Below are 17,083 nucleotides of genomic sequence, written 5' to 3'. Positions count from 1 at the left end.
TTAGTGAAAGTCAGGTTTATAATTTCACAATCCCCTAGAGGCTCATTTATGCTCTGGATTTGAATGATGCTCTTTTTTGTGGAGACCCAACATCATTATGTGTCTGTCAGGATAATTACAGGAGCACGGCACATTGGATGACTCATCCTTGAATATGTAATGGTTTTGTAATTTGAAAGTACATCACTGGAAATACATGTATATACTGTATATGTAGACAAACATTTTATCTTTGGATTTGATTAAATTAATTTCTTCAATTAAAAATCAATATATTTTTTATTTATGGCCTTTGGTGCTAAAACACCCACTACACTCATTATTTCCATAAGCTATAGTAAGATGTTTTACTTTTTAAAAAAAAAGCAAATGTAATGATTTCTATTGAATGATGTAGTGTAGTTATGTAGCTTTACTGTGGCTAAACTGACATAACATTTACCGCTCACTACCTGTCTGAAACCAGTTAGTCTGGATTTCTGCACTGCTGTGATGATTTAGATACAAACACTTTGCCCTCTCAGTCACACTTTATGCAGTCAAGGCTGCAAGAACTCGTACTAAAATATGCCTGAATACAGACTTTATCCACTCGACCTCAGTGAAGAGCTTGGGACCATTCAAAGGCACTTTTAAAACAGAAGTAGGAAAAATGGAAGCCAATCTTGGTAAGTTAATTGAGAAATATTGTTTACTTTTTTGAAGCAATTTGAATAAAAATGAATCAGCATGGAGCTGTGAAATGTACTTGGGGCTTATCACAAGGTGAAACAACTTATAAAGTCTATCCACAATCCACTTTTTTGTTGTTTGCTAATTTTTCACTGCAGATTGTGAATACCAGTTACTCAGAAGCAATGATGTGAAAGAAAGAAATCTGTTAAACACATTCCTAAATTGTTATTAAATGTATTTGTTTGGATTTGGATTCAATAACTAGAGGTCATAGACAAAATTCATGTGTTTGCAATTGGAGCATGTAGTTGTAGGTTTGAGAGCCCTGTTAGACACTAGCTAACAAAAACAGAACCAAAACCAAAAACACCAGTCTGGGCATTTGCTTTTAGACAGGAGACATGCCACTAAACCAGTTATGCCAGAATTTCCTTTTTTGCCCGGAAGGAAAGAACATTTTGAGTTCCCAGCAACCTTTTGACAAACATTCCTCCTTATGAGAGCTCCGCCCAAGAAGCTTTGTATATGTCAATACAGTTGAGAGAAAAACTTTCCAAAGAAAAACAGCCCTGCAAAATTCTGCTTTTGGTTAACTTCTTAATCGTGTTTTGACACTGCAGTTTTCTTCGTTGCCTTCTATAGTATCGTCTGAGCTTATATATTTGATGCCAGAAAAGATCATTTGTGTGTTGCACTGCATTGCATCATATAGCCTACGCTTTTCAGCTGTTTCAACTGAATATTTTGTCAATAAGTGGGACTGAGGCATTCTTATCTGAATTAATATTTTCTCTTTTTCCTCTTGTTGCTTCTGATCACTTATTTATTTTGGTTCAGGGTCATTCTAAAAATGTTTCACTATTTTAGTTTTGACTTGTTATTCCTCAGACAGAAATGAAAGGGTCAGAAATAACTCTCCCATGCACAAATTTCTTAGAACGTTCCTCTTGTGTCAATCATCTAAAGCAGTGGAGACAACTGTGGTGATAACAATGTCACGCTGAAGGATTCTATTCTGCTCCTCATTTTGAGGAGATAAGCCCGCCTTCTATTTTAAAGCTTCTATGCCAATCTGGTCACAACAAGCTGCATTATCATTAATCCAAATAAGTTGTTTCACAATCCTAATAAGAACACAATATTATTTCTTTTTATCTGCAACAAAAAAGTTTCAATATTTTCTTTGTTTTTCAGAGGAGACTGAGATCAGGCTCATACTCATAGGGAGTAGATGGGCTGGCAAGAGTTCATCTGGTAACACCATTCTGAGAAAGGAGAGATTTGAGTGTGGCCGAACAAGAACAGCTCAGTCTGAAGTGAGACATGGATTGGTGGACGGCAGGAAGCTCACTGTGATTGATGCTCCGGGTTGGAGCAGCTCCCTCTCCCTTGCTGAGATCCCAGAGGGGGACAAGCAAAGGTTTAAACTCAATGCATCCAAGTGTCCGCCTGGACCAAATGCTTTTCTCCTCGTTATTCCAATAGACTCGGCTTTCTCTGTGGAGCAGAAGACGACTGTGGAGGAACACATGAAGCTCTTAGGTGAACGGGTTTGGCGGTACACGATGGTGCTGTTCACCTGCGGGGATTACCTCGGGGAAAAGACAATAGAAGAACACATTGAAAGTGAAGGACAGGCACTCAAGTGGTTAATAGAAAAGTGTTTGAATAGGTACCATGTGTTTAATAACAAGGACAAGAATAACTTATCTCAGGTCACAAAGTTGCTGCAAAAGATCGAAGAGATGGTGTGGTACAATGGTGGCAGTTACTACAAGGTAGAAGAGCCCATTTTCCAAGTCATCAAAGAGAAGCAAAAGGAGGTGGCTGAGAGAGCAGAAGAGAGAAGGAAGAAGGCCGAGGACCAAAGACAACACATGAAAACACTCATTCCAGGTGAGTGTGACAGAAGGAGCACTCAAACACATCCCCTGTATTATATATTATGACATAATGGCAGCAAATCATGGTACCATATTTATTCAATCAATGCAAACATCAAGATGAAAGGACTAATTTGCCACTTTATGGGACATACAACTTCCCAGAATCATAACTGTGCCCATCCAGGAAATAATCCACCACACAACGTCCTGTAAAAGTATTTGTTAATACAACTGGATAGATGTGTGCATTAAAATAAAGACTGGATTAAACAAGGTTCATATAGTAGTACGTTAGGTGGATTTTGCAAAAGTCAAACAAAATCAGGTTGTTAAAACTGCATGTTAAGCATACAGACGTGAAAGCAATGCCAGTCTAACTTAAGCATCTGAAAATGTCAAACTATTTATTTCAGCATTATGTGCAGGGAGAACCTGGAAAAAAGTGACATTTAATGCAAAGAAAGACTGAATAAAGGGACATTTTACAAACAAATACATGCATCTAGAAAAAAAAAAGAATAAATTATACCTCAGAAAATCGCATAAAATTCTGTGTTAAAACAACATTACAATAACAAACATTTCCAGTTTTTAAAGTCCAGTATTTTAATGTGTTGAATATGTTAATGAATTCTATTACCACATACTTCCATTGCCCGTTGCGATTCAGTGATTTTACTGGCCTGCATATGCCTTGATAATTTTATCTCAGTATAAGCTGCTGTAAGCTCCAAGCCTAACCAATCGTTGTTTTGTCCGATAACAGAAGAGATGAAACATATCCCAAAACTCCAGATGATTCTTCTGGGAAGCCGTAATGTTGGGAAAACCTCTGTAGGGAACACTATCTTGGGGTACAAAGACCAGGAAGATGGAAAAAGAACGCCAAAGTCTGTTGCCTGCCGGGGTTTTGTGGCTAAAACTGAAATCATTCTTGTTGACACACCAGGCTGGTGGAAAGGCTTCCCTGTGTTCGACACTCCTGAAGCGATCAAAGATGAACTGATGCGCAGCATGTTTTTGTGCCCTCCTGGGCCCCATGTCTTCCTCCTGGTGATAGATGCAGATGCATCATTTAATGCCAAACACTTAGATGCAGTGACATCACATGTGGAGCTTCTTGGTGATGGAGTGTGGAGACACACTATTATAGTTTTTACCAGAGGAGACTGGCTGGGAACAAACAGCATAGAGCAGTACATCGAAGGAGAGGGGGAGACCCTACAGTCTCTAGTTGAACAATGTGGAAATAGATATCATGTAGTTGATAATAAGAATGCAAGTGATGGTACACAAATCTCAGAGCTGCTGGAGAAAATCACTGAGACTGTGGCAGCAAATGGGTGGAGCTACTTTGTTCCAGACCAGCAGATATTTCAGACCCTCGAAGAGAGAAGAAGGAAGGTGAAAGAAGGAGCAATGCTGAGGCAAAGTCAAGTCAAGGCCACACGAGAATCCCTTGGAGGTATGCTTCACTATCACATAGCATCAGTGTCACAAGTAAAAACGTGCCGCAATGTCAGAGCTGTTTCCACACACTCATATTAAATAGATAGCAGAGATGGACAAAATACAGAAATATACTTCAAAATTTGTTGAAAATGCTAGAGGATATCAGTGACTGTAATAGATACAATGTTTCTGGTTATTCGGTAATGATAGCAGTATAGTGTCTGTCACATGTCAAATAACTTGTCAATGTCCAGGTAATTACATCTTATCAAATGCAGAAATCTATTCCCAAAGAGAATGTGGAGCTGTATAAAACTTTTTAAAAAAGAAAATATAAATGTACAATCTTACCAGTGACAGAGCATTCTCACTCAGATCATATGCAACATGACATTTTCCCATTTCACTTTGCTCTGACAGCTGTTTTCTTCTCAGTTTCCAGTAATAAGCTACAGGAACTGAGAATAATACTGCTTGGTCAGAAGACTGTTGGAAAGAGTGCAACAGGAAATACTCTCCTGCATAAAGAAGTCTTTGCATCTAGTCAGAATGAACAATGTCAAATGCAAGATGGGGAGGTTTCGGGCCGACGAGTCACAGTGATTGACACCCCGGGCTGGTGGCAGGACTCCTCATGCTGCACAGATGAGATAGACAAAGAAATTGCCCGAGGTTTTTCACTGAGCCCAGCAGGAGTTCATGTTATTCTGCTGGTCATTCCTTTGGACCTGACATTCAGAGATTCTCAACGAGTCACTCTGGAGGATCACATGAACCTTTTTCATGCCACTGTATGGAAACACGCAATGGTTCTGTTCACATATGGAGACAAACTAGCAGATAAATCTTTGGAGGAGCACATTGAAAGGGAGCATAGTGCCCTGCGCTGGTTGATTGAGAAGTGTGAGAACAGGTACCATGCCATTAACAATATGAAAAAAATGGATATGAATCAGGTGACAGAACTGTTTGAGAAGATAGAGGAAATAGTAGCAGGAAACAGTGGCAAGCTCTTCTGTCCAAACATGAATGAAATGCACCTGAGATTCGAAGAGATGTTCAAGAGGAAGCAGCTGAAACATGTGCTGAAGCAAAGACTAGTGCGGGAGTACGGGAGGAGAGAGCTGGAGCTAATGAAAGAGTTCAAGGAAACACTCCATGAGCTGCAAAATGACATTAGGGGAGGTGCGACGGGCACAAAATCCAAGTCACTGGGTGAGTATTTTGAGGAAGATAATAAATATGTTTCTATTCATCCTATTTTGTAAATGATGATTTTTTTTTTATTAACATGTTTTGATGATTATTATTAGTTGGTGACAGGGTGAAACTCGCAACCAGGTCTACTGGTCAGGGGAAGAGAGATGGCAAGGAGGAAAAACTAGATACAAAAATCAGCCAAAAAATTAAAAAGCTGGATGAAGATATAGAGAAATTATCACATTTTCTTGGAAACAGCAAGGAATTTTTGATCCCTGATTGTAAGTCCAATTATATCATCAATCATAGCATTTAAAGTATTATCAAGCACAAAATAAGTCTAAATGTGTGTTTTGTTTTCAGTTAAAGGAAGCAGTCCAGCACCTTCTATTCCTGAGTCTTTCTTAGAGCGCAAACAATCAACCGGCAACTTTGAGAAAGTTCTGAGTTGGTTATCGAATCTTCATATCGGCACAAATGTGGAGAACCAGCTGACTCTCAACTTCTCTCAAACATCAGGCTACAGATCTATGGTGCCATCCGACACCTTTGACTTTGACGGAGAAGTTGAAGTTCCCGAGTGAACAAATTAAAAGATTACTGCATTCTGTAGTGAATTTAAAAATGTAGAGAAAAAGAGTCCAACAATACTGTGAATTTATGGGGTAGCAGCGCCTCTCATGTTGGAGAACTGTTGGAGAATTGGCTCAGGTAGCTTAATCTGAAAAATAAGCTACCATTGCTTGTCCCAGCCCCATTAGCACTGGTTGCCTTTGAGCAAACAAGGAACAGTGACTATGGGGAATGTGATCGACTGTTCACCCACTGAGCTAAACCGGTGCCCAAGGGGCACGTCTCTTAAATATGATATATATCACAAACTCAGTCTACATCCTTGAGTAAGGTGTTCCAGAACCTGGAACCTCTATTTATTTCTCTTTATTTCCCTTCACTGACCGCGGTCCTGTCCGTTCTGATTGCAATAACTCAAAATGAAAAGAAAAATAAATAAATAAAAAATAATAAAGGTTCAACAAAATATGACAATCAAGTGGACAGTATAGCAAAAGCTGTAATTTTCTACTTGAGAAAATAAAGCTGTTGGGCATTTTTCTTGGTCTTCAGGTAATAATTCTAATTGCAGTGCCGTTAAGGACATGAAAAAAGAAAAAAAATAATCAATTAAACTGGAATTTATGGACAAAGTGAAAGAAACTGTTGGACCGAGGCATCAAAGAAAAGATATCATGAAAAAGAAGTTGAGAATGCCAAGTGGAACTTCCTAAGACCCGAACTCTTCCACGGCATGCATTTTTAATTTCTCTTTGACATTTGGGCATATTGGCACCTGATGAATGTAAAAACAAAGAATTACCAGTTTTTTTTTTTTAACCTGATTTTTTGTTTCTAAGAAAAATTAGAGCCACATATGAGGATATTCGTTTAAATTTTAGCAGTATAAAGTATAAAGTGGATATCAGGCTCTTGTAGAGCAAAATTGAGTATTTGGTCTAAATAACGCAAAATGTGATGTCCACATATGTGGACGCCGGGTCCTAGGAGGTTAAAGATGACAGGCTTACAACATCAGCATCATCCACCCCAGGTAGCACCCCTTCCATTACCCCTAACGACACCCCCTTCCCCCGCATTAGTCCCTACTCTTCACCGGGTCTTCATTGCAGGCACTGGTTTCATCTGCATCCTGCACCTCTCTTTGCTGCACCCGAGACCCACAGTCCCAACCCAAGCGCAGACATGGGAGGAAATGAGGGAGGAAGAGAAAGGTGGAATTTCTTCATGCTCCGATCTGTGGTACAGAAGTCTTTCAGAGCCAGGGCCGGTGGGGGACTTCTGAGGATTTCTGCAGGCCAAAACAGGATTGCAACCTGCAGAAATCCTCAACCATGGATAGCACCAACACCCAGGTCAACCTCAAGGTGGATGACCCTGCAAAACTTATACCACCAGATTGAAATCTCAGACACTGAAGCCAAGTGGCAAACCTCATGGCCACATAAACTCAAACCTTGGGACATGAATGTTTTGACACCATCAGGCTTCTGAAAACAGACCAGCTATGTAGCTTTGTATTTTTCACATGGGGTTTTTTTGTCCTGTGGTTCCACATTTGCCTCGCTTTCTACCTCTGTTCCCTCCGCCTCCATGCAATTTAAATCAAGCTGCGGGGTGCGGGGTATGACGACCTACAGTACCTACAGTATTAGCTCACTAGCACTAGACTGCAATGCTACTCCTCCCCATCTCACAAATGCATCAACTTCATTTGTAACCCTAACATTGGTAATGTGTGCATTGGTATGCATCACCTAGATGTCCCCATTCCATTGTCAGCGATGACTTGAGATTAAAATTGAAATATCTTGCCAGCTTTTTGTTCACTTTAAGATTGCTGGGGATGCTAAAGTGGCAAGGTATTTCAGTCTGTATCTCAGGTTCCTGTCTTTATAGGTTTAAAATTATGTAGTGCTTTTCTCCATCAGCATGCAGATGGAGAAATATGGTATATGTCTAATATTGTGCCCAAGCCTACAATGGGTTTGCTTTGGCATGAAATTTCAGCTTTTTTTCATTATGTAAAAGAACATCTGTGGCTATGTGTCTGCTGACCTGAAGTGATTTCTTTTCCATTTCCATTTCTAAATGGTAAGTAGTACAGTTTGTTGGGTTTGCAACTTTTTTCTTTCTTTTTTTATGTGACACTGAAGTGCCCAATTTTTCAACTTTTCTGAGGCGCCAGACCTGTTATTTAAATATAGACATGTATGGTATTTACAGAAACATGAGAATCTCAGCTTAATACTCATTAAACCATTTACATGTCCACCAGATACAGCTAAAACAACAAGGAATGAAAGAGCAGGTAAACAGATTCTACAAAAAGATGTAAACAAAGATCAGATTCCCTTGTTCACCCCACAGCATATACACAGACAGACATTGTCTGTGATGAAAGGATAGATCTCACAGATTTCAAAATTGGAAGTGTCAGCCAGCAGCAAAAGAAGACCAAAGTTATGCTTCATATTTGAATAACATTAGCATGAATTCTGTCTCACCTTGGTGTTTAATCCACCACGATTAAACCATATTTCCTGCAAAGTTCCATATACCAGTGTGCTTCAAGAGCAGTTTCCCTTCATAAATTACTATTATGAGCCTTATTCGCTTGTTTACTCACAGACGCATTACGCAACAGCAGTGTACAGTGTGGCTGTCCACTTTTCTATCACTACAAAAACATATATTAACTGTAACAACTTTAAAGAGACTCTTAATCAAAACATAATAAAACCCCTTCCCTTCCTGTTGGATGTGCAGATGGTTTGTGTGTGAAAAAGCTCAGAGCTGCTCTCCTATCTATAATGCAGTCCCAGAGGCATTGTAGTGACCTTTCACAGTTGAAGAGACTACCCTGTCACTCCAATTGTGCTCACTCCAGTGGCAGCAATGCTGCTATGCAAGGTGCTCGCCCATTGCCTGCTGATGGAAACAGTGTGGGTTTCAGTGCCATCCCTTAGTACAGCAAATTTATCTGTCACACCCTGCAGTTAGTTCATGAGCAGGGTTTAAAATTAATAATCAGGAATAGCTTTCTGTTACTTTCATTTCGTAGTCTGTTAAATCTGATACTACAGTTGGTTACAACATGCTGTCATGCAGATGGTTTTTTTTTTTATGAGCTGCACCCTGGCTGAAGACTTTGGTTCGACACATCTTTAACCAGTGAACTAACACTAAATCATGCTTTCTGTTAAACTGCCTGTTTATTGCCCATTATTGCTATTATTTTTGTGCAATAATATTAGCATTTATGGAACAGGGAAAATAAATGTCATAAACACAATAAAACCAGTTAAACCTGAGTTATGTTTGGCCAGAAGGGCAAAATGAATTGAATTCCTGCAGGCTATCAAAAACACATCACACACATATCAAATGACTCAAAATTCCACTTCAAACAGTTTTGTGTACCTTGAACATAAACAAGAGGAAAAACTGCCACGCAGTTCAATGAAAACTTTCTTCAACAAAGCAATTTTTGTTTTTTCTCTTTATTCTTAAGTCTTGTTGACGTTGCAGTTATATTCTTGATCTTCTCAGCTAAAGGTATGGATATAAACAAACAGGTAATTTAGTTTTGTTTTTAAATGGTTAGGATTAGGTTGTGAGGTCAAAGTAGATCAACTCAGTCTGAAGTGAGACATGAAGTTGTGGAAGGCAGGAAGCTCACTGTGATTGATATTGATATCGAATTTCCCAGAGGAACCCACCCGAGGGAACCCACCCGAACCCACCCGAGGGATTAATAAAGTTCTATCTTATCTTATCTTATCTTATTCCTGGATGAAGGAGTTGTGTTTCCCTCTCTAAGATCCCAGACAGGGACAATCAAAGATTTAAACTGCCTAGACCAAATACTTTTCTCCTCGTTATTCCAACAGACTCAGCTTTCTCTGTGGAGCAAAAGATGAGTGTGGGGGAGCACATGAAGCTCTTGGGTGAATGGGTTTGGCGATGCACTATGCTGTTCACCTTTGGGGATTTCCTCTGGGAAAAGACAATAGAAGAACACATCAAAAGCGAGGGAGAGGCACTCAAGTGGTTAATAGAAAAGTGTTTGAACAGGTACCATGTATTTAACAACAAGGACAAGAGTAACTTATCTCAGGTCACAAAGTTGCTGCAGAAGATGGCAATGGTGGCAGTTACTACAAGGTAGAAGAGCACATTTTCCAAGTCATCAAAGAGAAGCAAAAGGAGGTAGCTGAGAGGGCAGAAGAGAGAAGGAAGAAGGCCGAGGACCAAAGACAACACATCAAAGCACTCATTCCAGGTGAGTTTGACAGAAGGTGCACTCGAGCAAAAGCTTCCTGTATTGAATGCTCTTGCATCCTTGTGCAGATTACTGCATAGGCAGTACAGTACATAGTTTCAGTCCAGGAAAACATCCACCACATGAAAGTCTTGTAAAATGACAAACTTTTTTTTTAAGTACAGGTGGAGAGATGTCATAGGGGAACTTTGTAAATGTTAAAAACTTAAAACTTAACTTAAAAACTTAAAAACTATTTTAGAAAGCACAGAAAATGAAAAACTGATCTATAAAATGTCAGGTTAAATAATATCTTGAGAAGCCACAAAAAATATGAATTAAAAAAAAGTGATTTTTCTTTTCTCAATGTCGTTATAGATGTCAGTATGGTGTATTGCAAATGTCCACTAAAATATATCGGAACTATGGGAATTTAATCATTGTATCTGAATTTAATAACTTACATGATCTGTGAGCTCCAAGCCTAATAAATGTTTTGTCCGATAACAGAAGAGATAAACTACTCCTGCAGATGATTCTTCTGGGAAGCCGTAATGTTGGGAAAACCTCTGTAGGGAACACTATCTTGGGGTACAAAGACCAGGAAGATGGAAAAAGAACGCCAAAGTCTGTTGCCTGCCGGGGTTTTGTGGCTAAAACTGAAATCATTCTTGTTGACACACCAGGCTGGTGGAAAGGCTTCCCTGTGTTCGACACTCCTGAAGCGATCAAAGATGAACTGATGCGCAGCATGTTTTTGTGCCCTCCTGGGCCCCATGTCTTCCTCCTGGTGATAGATGCAGATGCGTCATTTAATGCCAAACACTTAGATGCAGTGACATCACATGTGGAGCTTCTTGGTGATGGAGTGTGGAGACACACTATTATAGTTTTTACCAGAGGAGACTGGCTAGAAACAAACAGCATAGAGCAGTACATCGAAGCAGAGGGGGAGGCCCTACAGCCTCTAGTTGAACAATGTGGAAATAGATATCATGTAGTTGATAATAAGAATGCAAGTGATGGTACACAAATCTCAGAGCTGCTGGAGAAAATCACTGAGACTGTGGCAGCAAATGGGTGGAGCTACTTTGTTCCAGACCAGCAGATATTTCAGACCATCGAATAGAGAAGAAGGAAGGTGAAAGAAGGAGCAATGCTGAGGCAAAGTCAAGTCAAGGCCACACGAGAATCCCTTGGAGGTATGCTTCACTATCACCTAGCATCAGTGTCACAAGTAAAAACGTGCCGCAATGTCAGAGCTGTTTCCACACCCTCATATTAAATAAATATTAGAGATGAACAAAACACAGAAATATACTTCAAAAGAACAGCAGTACCTTTTGTTGAAAATGCTAGAGGATATGAGTGACTGTAATAGACACAGTATGGTTATTCAGTAATGATAGCAGTATAGTGTCTGTCACATGTCAAATAACTTGGCTTTAACACAATGTCCAGGTAATTACATCTTACCGAACTCAGAAACGACCACCCCTCACCCCTCAAAATGGACAATATAGACAGAAGTGTATAATCTTACCAGTGACAGAGCATCCTCACTCAGATTATATGCAACATGACATTTTCCCATTTCACTTTGCTCTGACAGCTGTCTTCTTCTCAGTTTCCAGTAATAAGCTACAGGAACTGAGAATAATACTGCTTGGTCAGAAGACTGTTGGAAAGAGTGCAACAGGAAATACTCTCCTGCATAAAGAAGTCTTTGCATCTAGTCAGAATGAACAATGTCAAGTGCAAGAGGAGGAGGTTTCGGGCCGACGAGTTGAGATTTCACTGAGCCCAGTAGGAGTTCATGTTACTCTGTTAGTCATTCCTTTGGACCTGACATTCAGAGACGACATCCACCTGAGAAATGAGGAGAAGTTCAAGAGGAAGTGGCCGAAACAGGAGGAGAGAGCTGGAGTTGATGATGGGGTTCAAGGAAACACTCCCTGAGCTGCAAAATGACATCAAGGAATGTGTGAGACGCATGAAATACAAGTCACTGAGTGAGTATTAAGATGCAAGAATAACAAATCAGGGGTTACTAACTGAAAAATGTCAGTTGAAGTGAGGCTGTGGGTGGGTGTAGAGTGAAGAGGTAATTATTTTGGTACACTGGCTCTATCACTTGTATAGGAGTGCTACGCTGTAGGTCAGAGTGGGATAATTATTAGGGATGGGACTGGAGAACTGGTTCTCTCCTAGTAGTTCAATGCCGCCCAAAGCCCAGCAGCCAGACCCGGAAGTTCAACAGGTAAAAGTAGTGATGTGCATTCAGGCTGTAGGGATATTTGTTGGCGCGTGTTACTGTAGCCTATAGGTTTATATTGTTACCTGGTAATCATGAGACAATGTGTTTCAGGTCATTTTACAGAGAAACGTAAGAGTAATGTTAAACAAATTACTTTCTCCTGGGAGTAATTCAGCAATGTACTGGATTACTTTTGTTTGATTAATGACCCCAAAATCTCGTCACAACAAAGAGGGGAAATACGTCCAGCATGTGCAACATTTGAGCACATAGAATGTAATTAATTTGGACGAATGTATATTCGATTTTTAATGTTGTATGTTATTTTTATATTGTTTTAATCATATGCTTCGATAAGCACCGTCACATGAGTTGCCAATTCCATGTCTACATGCCTTAAAGCCTATGTGCTTATGCTAGAGTGAGTTCCTGAAACAGCAGAGGGAGCTCAAAGTGTGCTAAATTTTGTCCAGGTTGGAAATCACCTCCACAGTGCTCCTGGCCAGTTGTTCTATGCAAGTGCAAATGTTGGCTTAAGCATTATTAGATGTAATGGTGTACACATTTCAGCACTATAAGAGCCAAATCTGCACCTTTATTGATGGCCAGTTCCCTTTGTAGGAGTATTGTAGAACTCAGGGTAATCAGAGCCTAATCATTTCAATTCAGTTAAATAAATCATTTCAGGTATTACATCTGATAAATAAAAGGACCTTCATGTAAACACTATATAATTTCTTGTTTCTTTTTCCCAAGGAGTCACATTGTGAAGATGGTACAAAAGATACTATTAATCCTCACAAACAGTAGTTTATCTGAGATGTATGTTAAAAGCTTTTTACCTTATCATATTCAGCAGTAGTAAATGGCCTGTATTTGTATAGCGCTTTACATGTTCAATCATCCACCCATTGGTGATGGCAAGCTACAGTCACAGCTGCCCTGGGGCGCACTGACAGAGGCGAGGCAGCCGGACTCTGACCACCACCAGTAGGCAACGGGTGAAGTGTCTTGCCCAAGGACACAATGACCGAGACTGTCCGAGCCGGGGCTCGAATCAGCAACCTTCCGATTACAAGACGAACTGCCAACTCTTGACCTACGATCGCTCAGTAGCATTAATAAACATTTAGAGAGAGGTATACCGTTTGTCTTGTCAAGCATATGTTTCATTTTTATTTATTTATTAACTCCATGCTTTGTGTTGGATGTCATGATTCAGTTTAATAGTGATTTTAAAGAGTAGCTGTTTTAGAAAATATTTACATTTTAAAAATGACTCCAATAAATCTTATGATTCTGTATTCCTTGTTAAGGTAAATAATATAATTGTCTTCATTAATTATTATTAACTGAAAAACTGTGCCAATTCTCAATACTTTTATATTTATGATAATTTTAGCATGTTATGGGATTTTTATTTTTTTGCTAGAAAAAGTAATTTCAGGAGAAGGTACAACAATGTGGAAAGTTTCTCACTCGATTTAGCAGAAGCTGAGATTAATATCTATCTATCTATCTATCTATCTATCTATCTATCTATCTATCTATCTATCTATCTATCTATCTATCTATCTATCTATCTATCTATCTATCTATCTATCTATCTATCTATCTATCTATCTATCTATCTATCTATCTATCTATCTATCTATCTATCGGTGTATTTTCTTCCCTTATCTTTATAAAAGGAAAGATAAAAATCGTCACTTCACTTCCATGCATGCTGGGATTTCCCACAATGAAAATAAAAACAAAGTACAAAGTTGTACAAAGTTATGATTTTCCTTTTTCTATTTTTTGTGTTTAAAACGATACAGATCGTTGTTATGTCCATCAGTTTGTTATGATGGATTTCTTTTTATACTTCTTACAAAATGATAATTAAAAAACACAATTTTACATAATCTCCTCTAGGAATAAAAAAAAGTATTCTGATCCTTTAATTCACCACATTTCACAAAAAACTATCTTGACAGTTACAGTTTTTCTCAGTTGCTTTGGTGCATTTCTCACAACAGAATTAAACTTTGCACAACAGTTAGTTCAACCTCCACAACATGTAGTCGTTTTGGCACAACCTTGTGGCGGTTTCATGTTCATTGCGTCCAAAGGCAAATGCCTTTGGACATGAAGCAGTTGAGTAAGTACAAATATCTAAAGAATGGTCACTTTTGACTTGCTATTCATCACTATCTCCTTTCTTTTATCATGAATGTCACAATTATTTATACTTGTACCGGCTGAATAGTCATTGTCCTTACAACTAATAGTCTTCATTTCATTGCTTATGTCAGTGCACTCAAAATTGTTGAACATCTTGTCAAACACTTTGTACACCCATTTTGAAAACCCTATTTTTAAGGAGTTTCCATGAAACCCCTGCAAACGTTTGTATATCTTGACGAAGCGGGATTCAATCTTGCAAAAGGCGTGAACGAAATCACATTGGAGAAATAGCCACCATTGATGTCCCAGGCCAACGAGGAGGAAATATTACAATGTGTGCAGCAATCTCAGAAAATGGCATTCACACCCATATTCCTCGTATTGGTGCATACAATACACAACACCGGTTGGCTTTTCTGGACGCTCTTTATAGGGACCTAATCCCACAAAATGAAAGGGATGATCCTGGTGACAATCGGACAATGTATGTAGTGGTTTGGGATAATGTTAGCTTCCATCACTCTGCTGTAGTCGGGCAGTGGTTTGCAGCACACGACAGGATGCTTATGGAGTTTCTTCCTCCTTACACTCCATTCCTAAATCCAATTGAGGAGTTTTTCTCTTCCTGGAGGTGGAAGGTATATGACAGGCATCCACATACCCAAATGACCCTGCTAGCAGCTATGGATGCAGCTTGTGATGACATCACAGCAGAGTCCTGCAGAGGGTGGAGTTGACACTCCAGAAGATACTTTCCCCGATGCATCGATAGAGCTGACATTCGCTGTGATGTTGATGCAAATATGTGGGCAGACAGACGGGAGCGTCTAGATATCAATGATTGATATGCAGCAGTGTCTGTTTTTCAGTTTTGTTTTTTTGTTTCATAACCACTGGAGTGAGGTTTACTGTCTAAGTGAGTTTATGTTTGCTGTAAAATGTTTGATTTACTGTATTTCCCCAGTTTGCACAATGCTGTGAACAGTTTCAATTAAATATTATCAAGAGTGCATATGGAGTGTCTTGATTTTCCTTTACAATTTATGGTTTTCAACATGCCATGCATGCTGTCCAGACTTGACATGTCATTGGGAAGCACCTACAAAGAAATCCGTCACAATGAGAACATGTTCAAACCATTTGATTTTGTGACCAAAGGTGCTGGTGTAATGACTTGTAATTGTGACAGCCCTGACACTTTGATTGATATAAGTACTTGCTTTTGATGAATGTATTATCTGTTTTGATTAAGGGACTTGCTTTTGAAGCATTGACTACTTATTTTGAACAACTGACTTTTCTTTTTGATGAAGTGACTCACTTTTGCAAGTTATCCACCATGTTTTGCAGTTTGCACTAATTGTTTTGAGAAGAGCCTTAGTAGTGGTGCAGAGATCAATTCTGTTGTGAGAAATGCACCAAAGCAACTGAGAAAAACTGTAAGTGTGACATGAGAAGCTGTCGGAGTCTCTCCTTATGATAACAAATCAATTTTCCACTCAAGTTGCTATGTCTCTGAAGAATGTCCTAACCTAAAAGGACACATCAAGTCTGTGGCCCTGAAACTATCTTAAGATGTCAGTAATTTTTTCCTTTAAAAATCAATACATGCATAGTTTTCTTTATAGTGCAGGCCATGAACAATTTGGAACAACTTTAAAGAGACACTTTGAGTATATAGAGCTTGTTTCTGGCATTACATTTTAAAAAGGTCATATTCAGGGTTGGTTTCTTATAAATAATGCAAGCGGTATTGCATTGACCTTTCTATCTGAAGAGCCTCTCTGCAAGCCAGTATCAAGAGACATTTTCTGGTAAGTTTAAAAAATGTAAATTTTCTAGTCCTCAAATAAAATGCTCTGCACTCATGACGAACCTTTCAACCTTAGCTACATTCTACAAAGTGCTTTTTAGTATGTTTTGCATTCACCCACTCAGACACTCTGATGCTGCCACACCATGTGCTCGCCCACTATTGAGAGTGAGTTTGATATGATATTGAGACATTTTTAAGAGGTCTTTTTGAGTTACTTTTAAATAGTGAGGAAGACAGTCCTCGCTCACTGGCCACTTTATTACATTAACCTCTTCAACTGCTCGTTAATGCAAATATCAGCCAATCACAGCAGCAACTCAAGTGTATTTAGACATGTAGACCTGATGACCTGCTGAAGTTCAAACCAAGCATCAGAATGGAGACAAAACTGACTGTAGTGACTTTGAATGTTGTATAGTTGTTGGTGACAGGCAGGCTGGTCTAAGTATTTCAGAAACTGCTGATCTACTGAATCTTCCTTCACAACCATTTCTATGGTTACAGAGAATCTTCAAAAAAGAGAGAAACCTTTAAACTAATAAGAGGGGAGCAGTAATGAATAAATAACCACCCATTACAACCAATTTATGAAGAAAAGCATCTCTGTAAGTACAAAATGTAAAACCTTGAACTATGCTAAAGCAGACCACTAAGAACAGTTAAACTGATTCACATTGCTTCACCAACACTGAACAAGGAAAGATTGAAAAAATATTGCCTAGTCTGATGAATCTCAATTTCTGCTGTGACATTTGGATGGTAGAGCCACTGCTGAGTGTCATTAAAATTCT

General features: G+C 39.1%; 2 protein-coding genes across 2 annotated transcripts; both read left to right on the top strand.

Moving 5' to 3' along the window:
- Nucleotides 1-652: 652 nt before the first annotated feature.
- On the top strand, nucleotides 653-5,797 carry LOC146607485 (GTPase IMAP family member 8-like). Its single transcript, XM_085347257.1, has 6 exons — nucleotides 653-668; nucleotides 1,870-2,571; nucleotides 3,328-4,026; nucleotides 4,449-5,228; nucleotides 5,327-5,494; nucleotides 5,577-5,797. Exons 1-6 carry the CDS (start codon nucleotides 653-655, stop codon nucleotides 5,795-5,797), a joined length of 2,586 nt encoding a protein of 861 aa, XP_085203383.1.
- A 4,785-nt stretch (nucleotides 5,798-10,582) lies between these two features.
- LOC146607484 (GTPase IMAP family member 9-like) lies at nucleotides 10,583-11,179 on the top strand. The gene has a single exon (XM_085347878.1). The coding sequence runs from the start codon at nucleotides 10,583-10,585 to the stop codon at nucleotides 11,177-11,179; it is 597 nt and encodes a 198-aa protein (XP_085204004.1).
- Nucleotides 11,180-17,083: the final 5,904 nt, after the last annotated feature.

Source organism: Diplotaxodon limnothrissa, linkage group LG23 (assembly GCF_057381915.1).
Source record: "Diplotaxodon limnothrissa isolate DT_005_m linkage group LG23, D_limnothrissa_male_GT1.1, whole genome shotgun sequence".
Taxonomy (NCBI): Eukaryota; Metazoa; Chordata; class Actinopteri; order Cichliformes; family Cichlidae; genus Diplotaxodon; species Diplotaxodon limnothrissa.
This window is presented reverse-complemented; position numbering and strand designations above follow the sequence as displayed.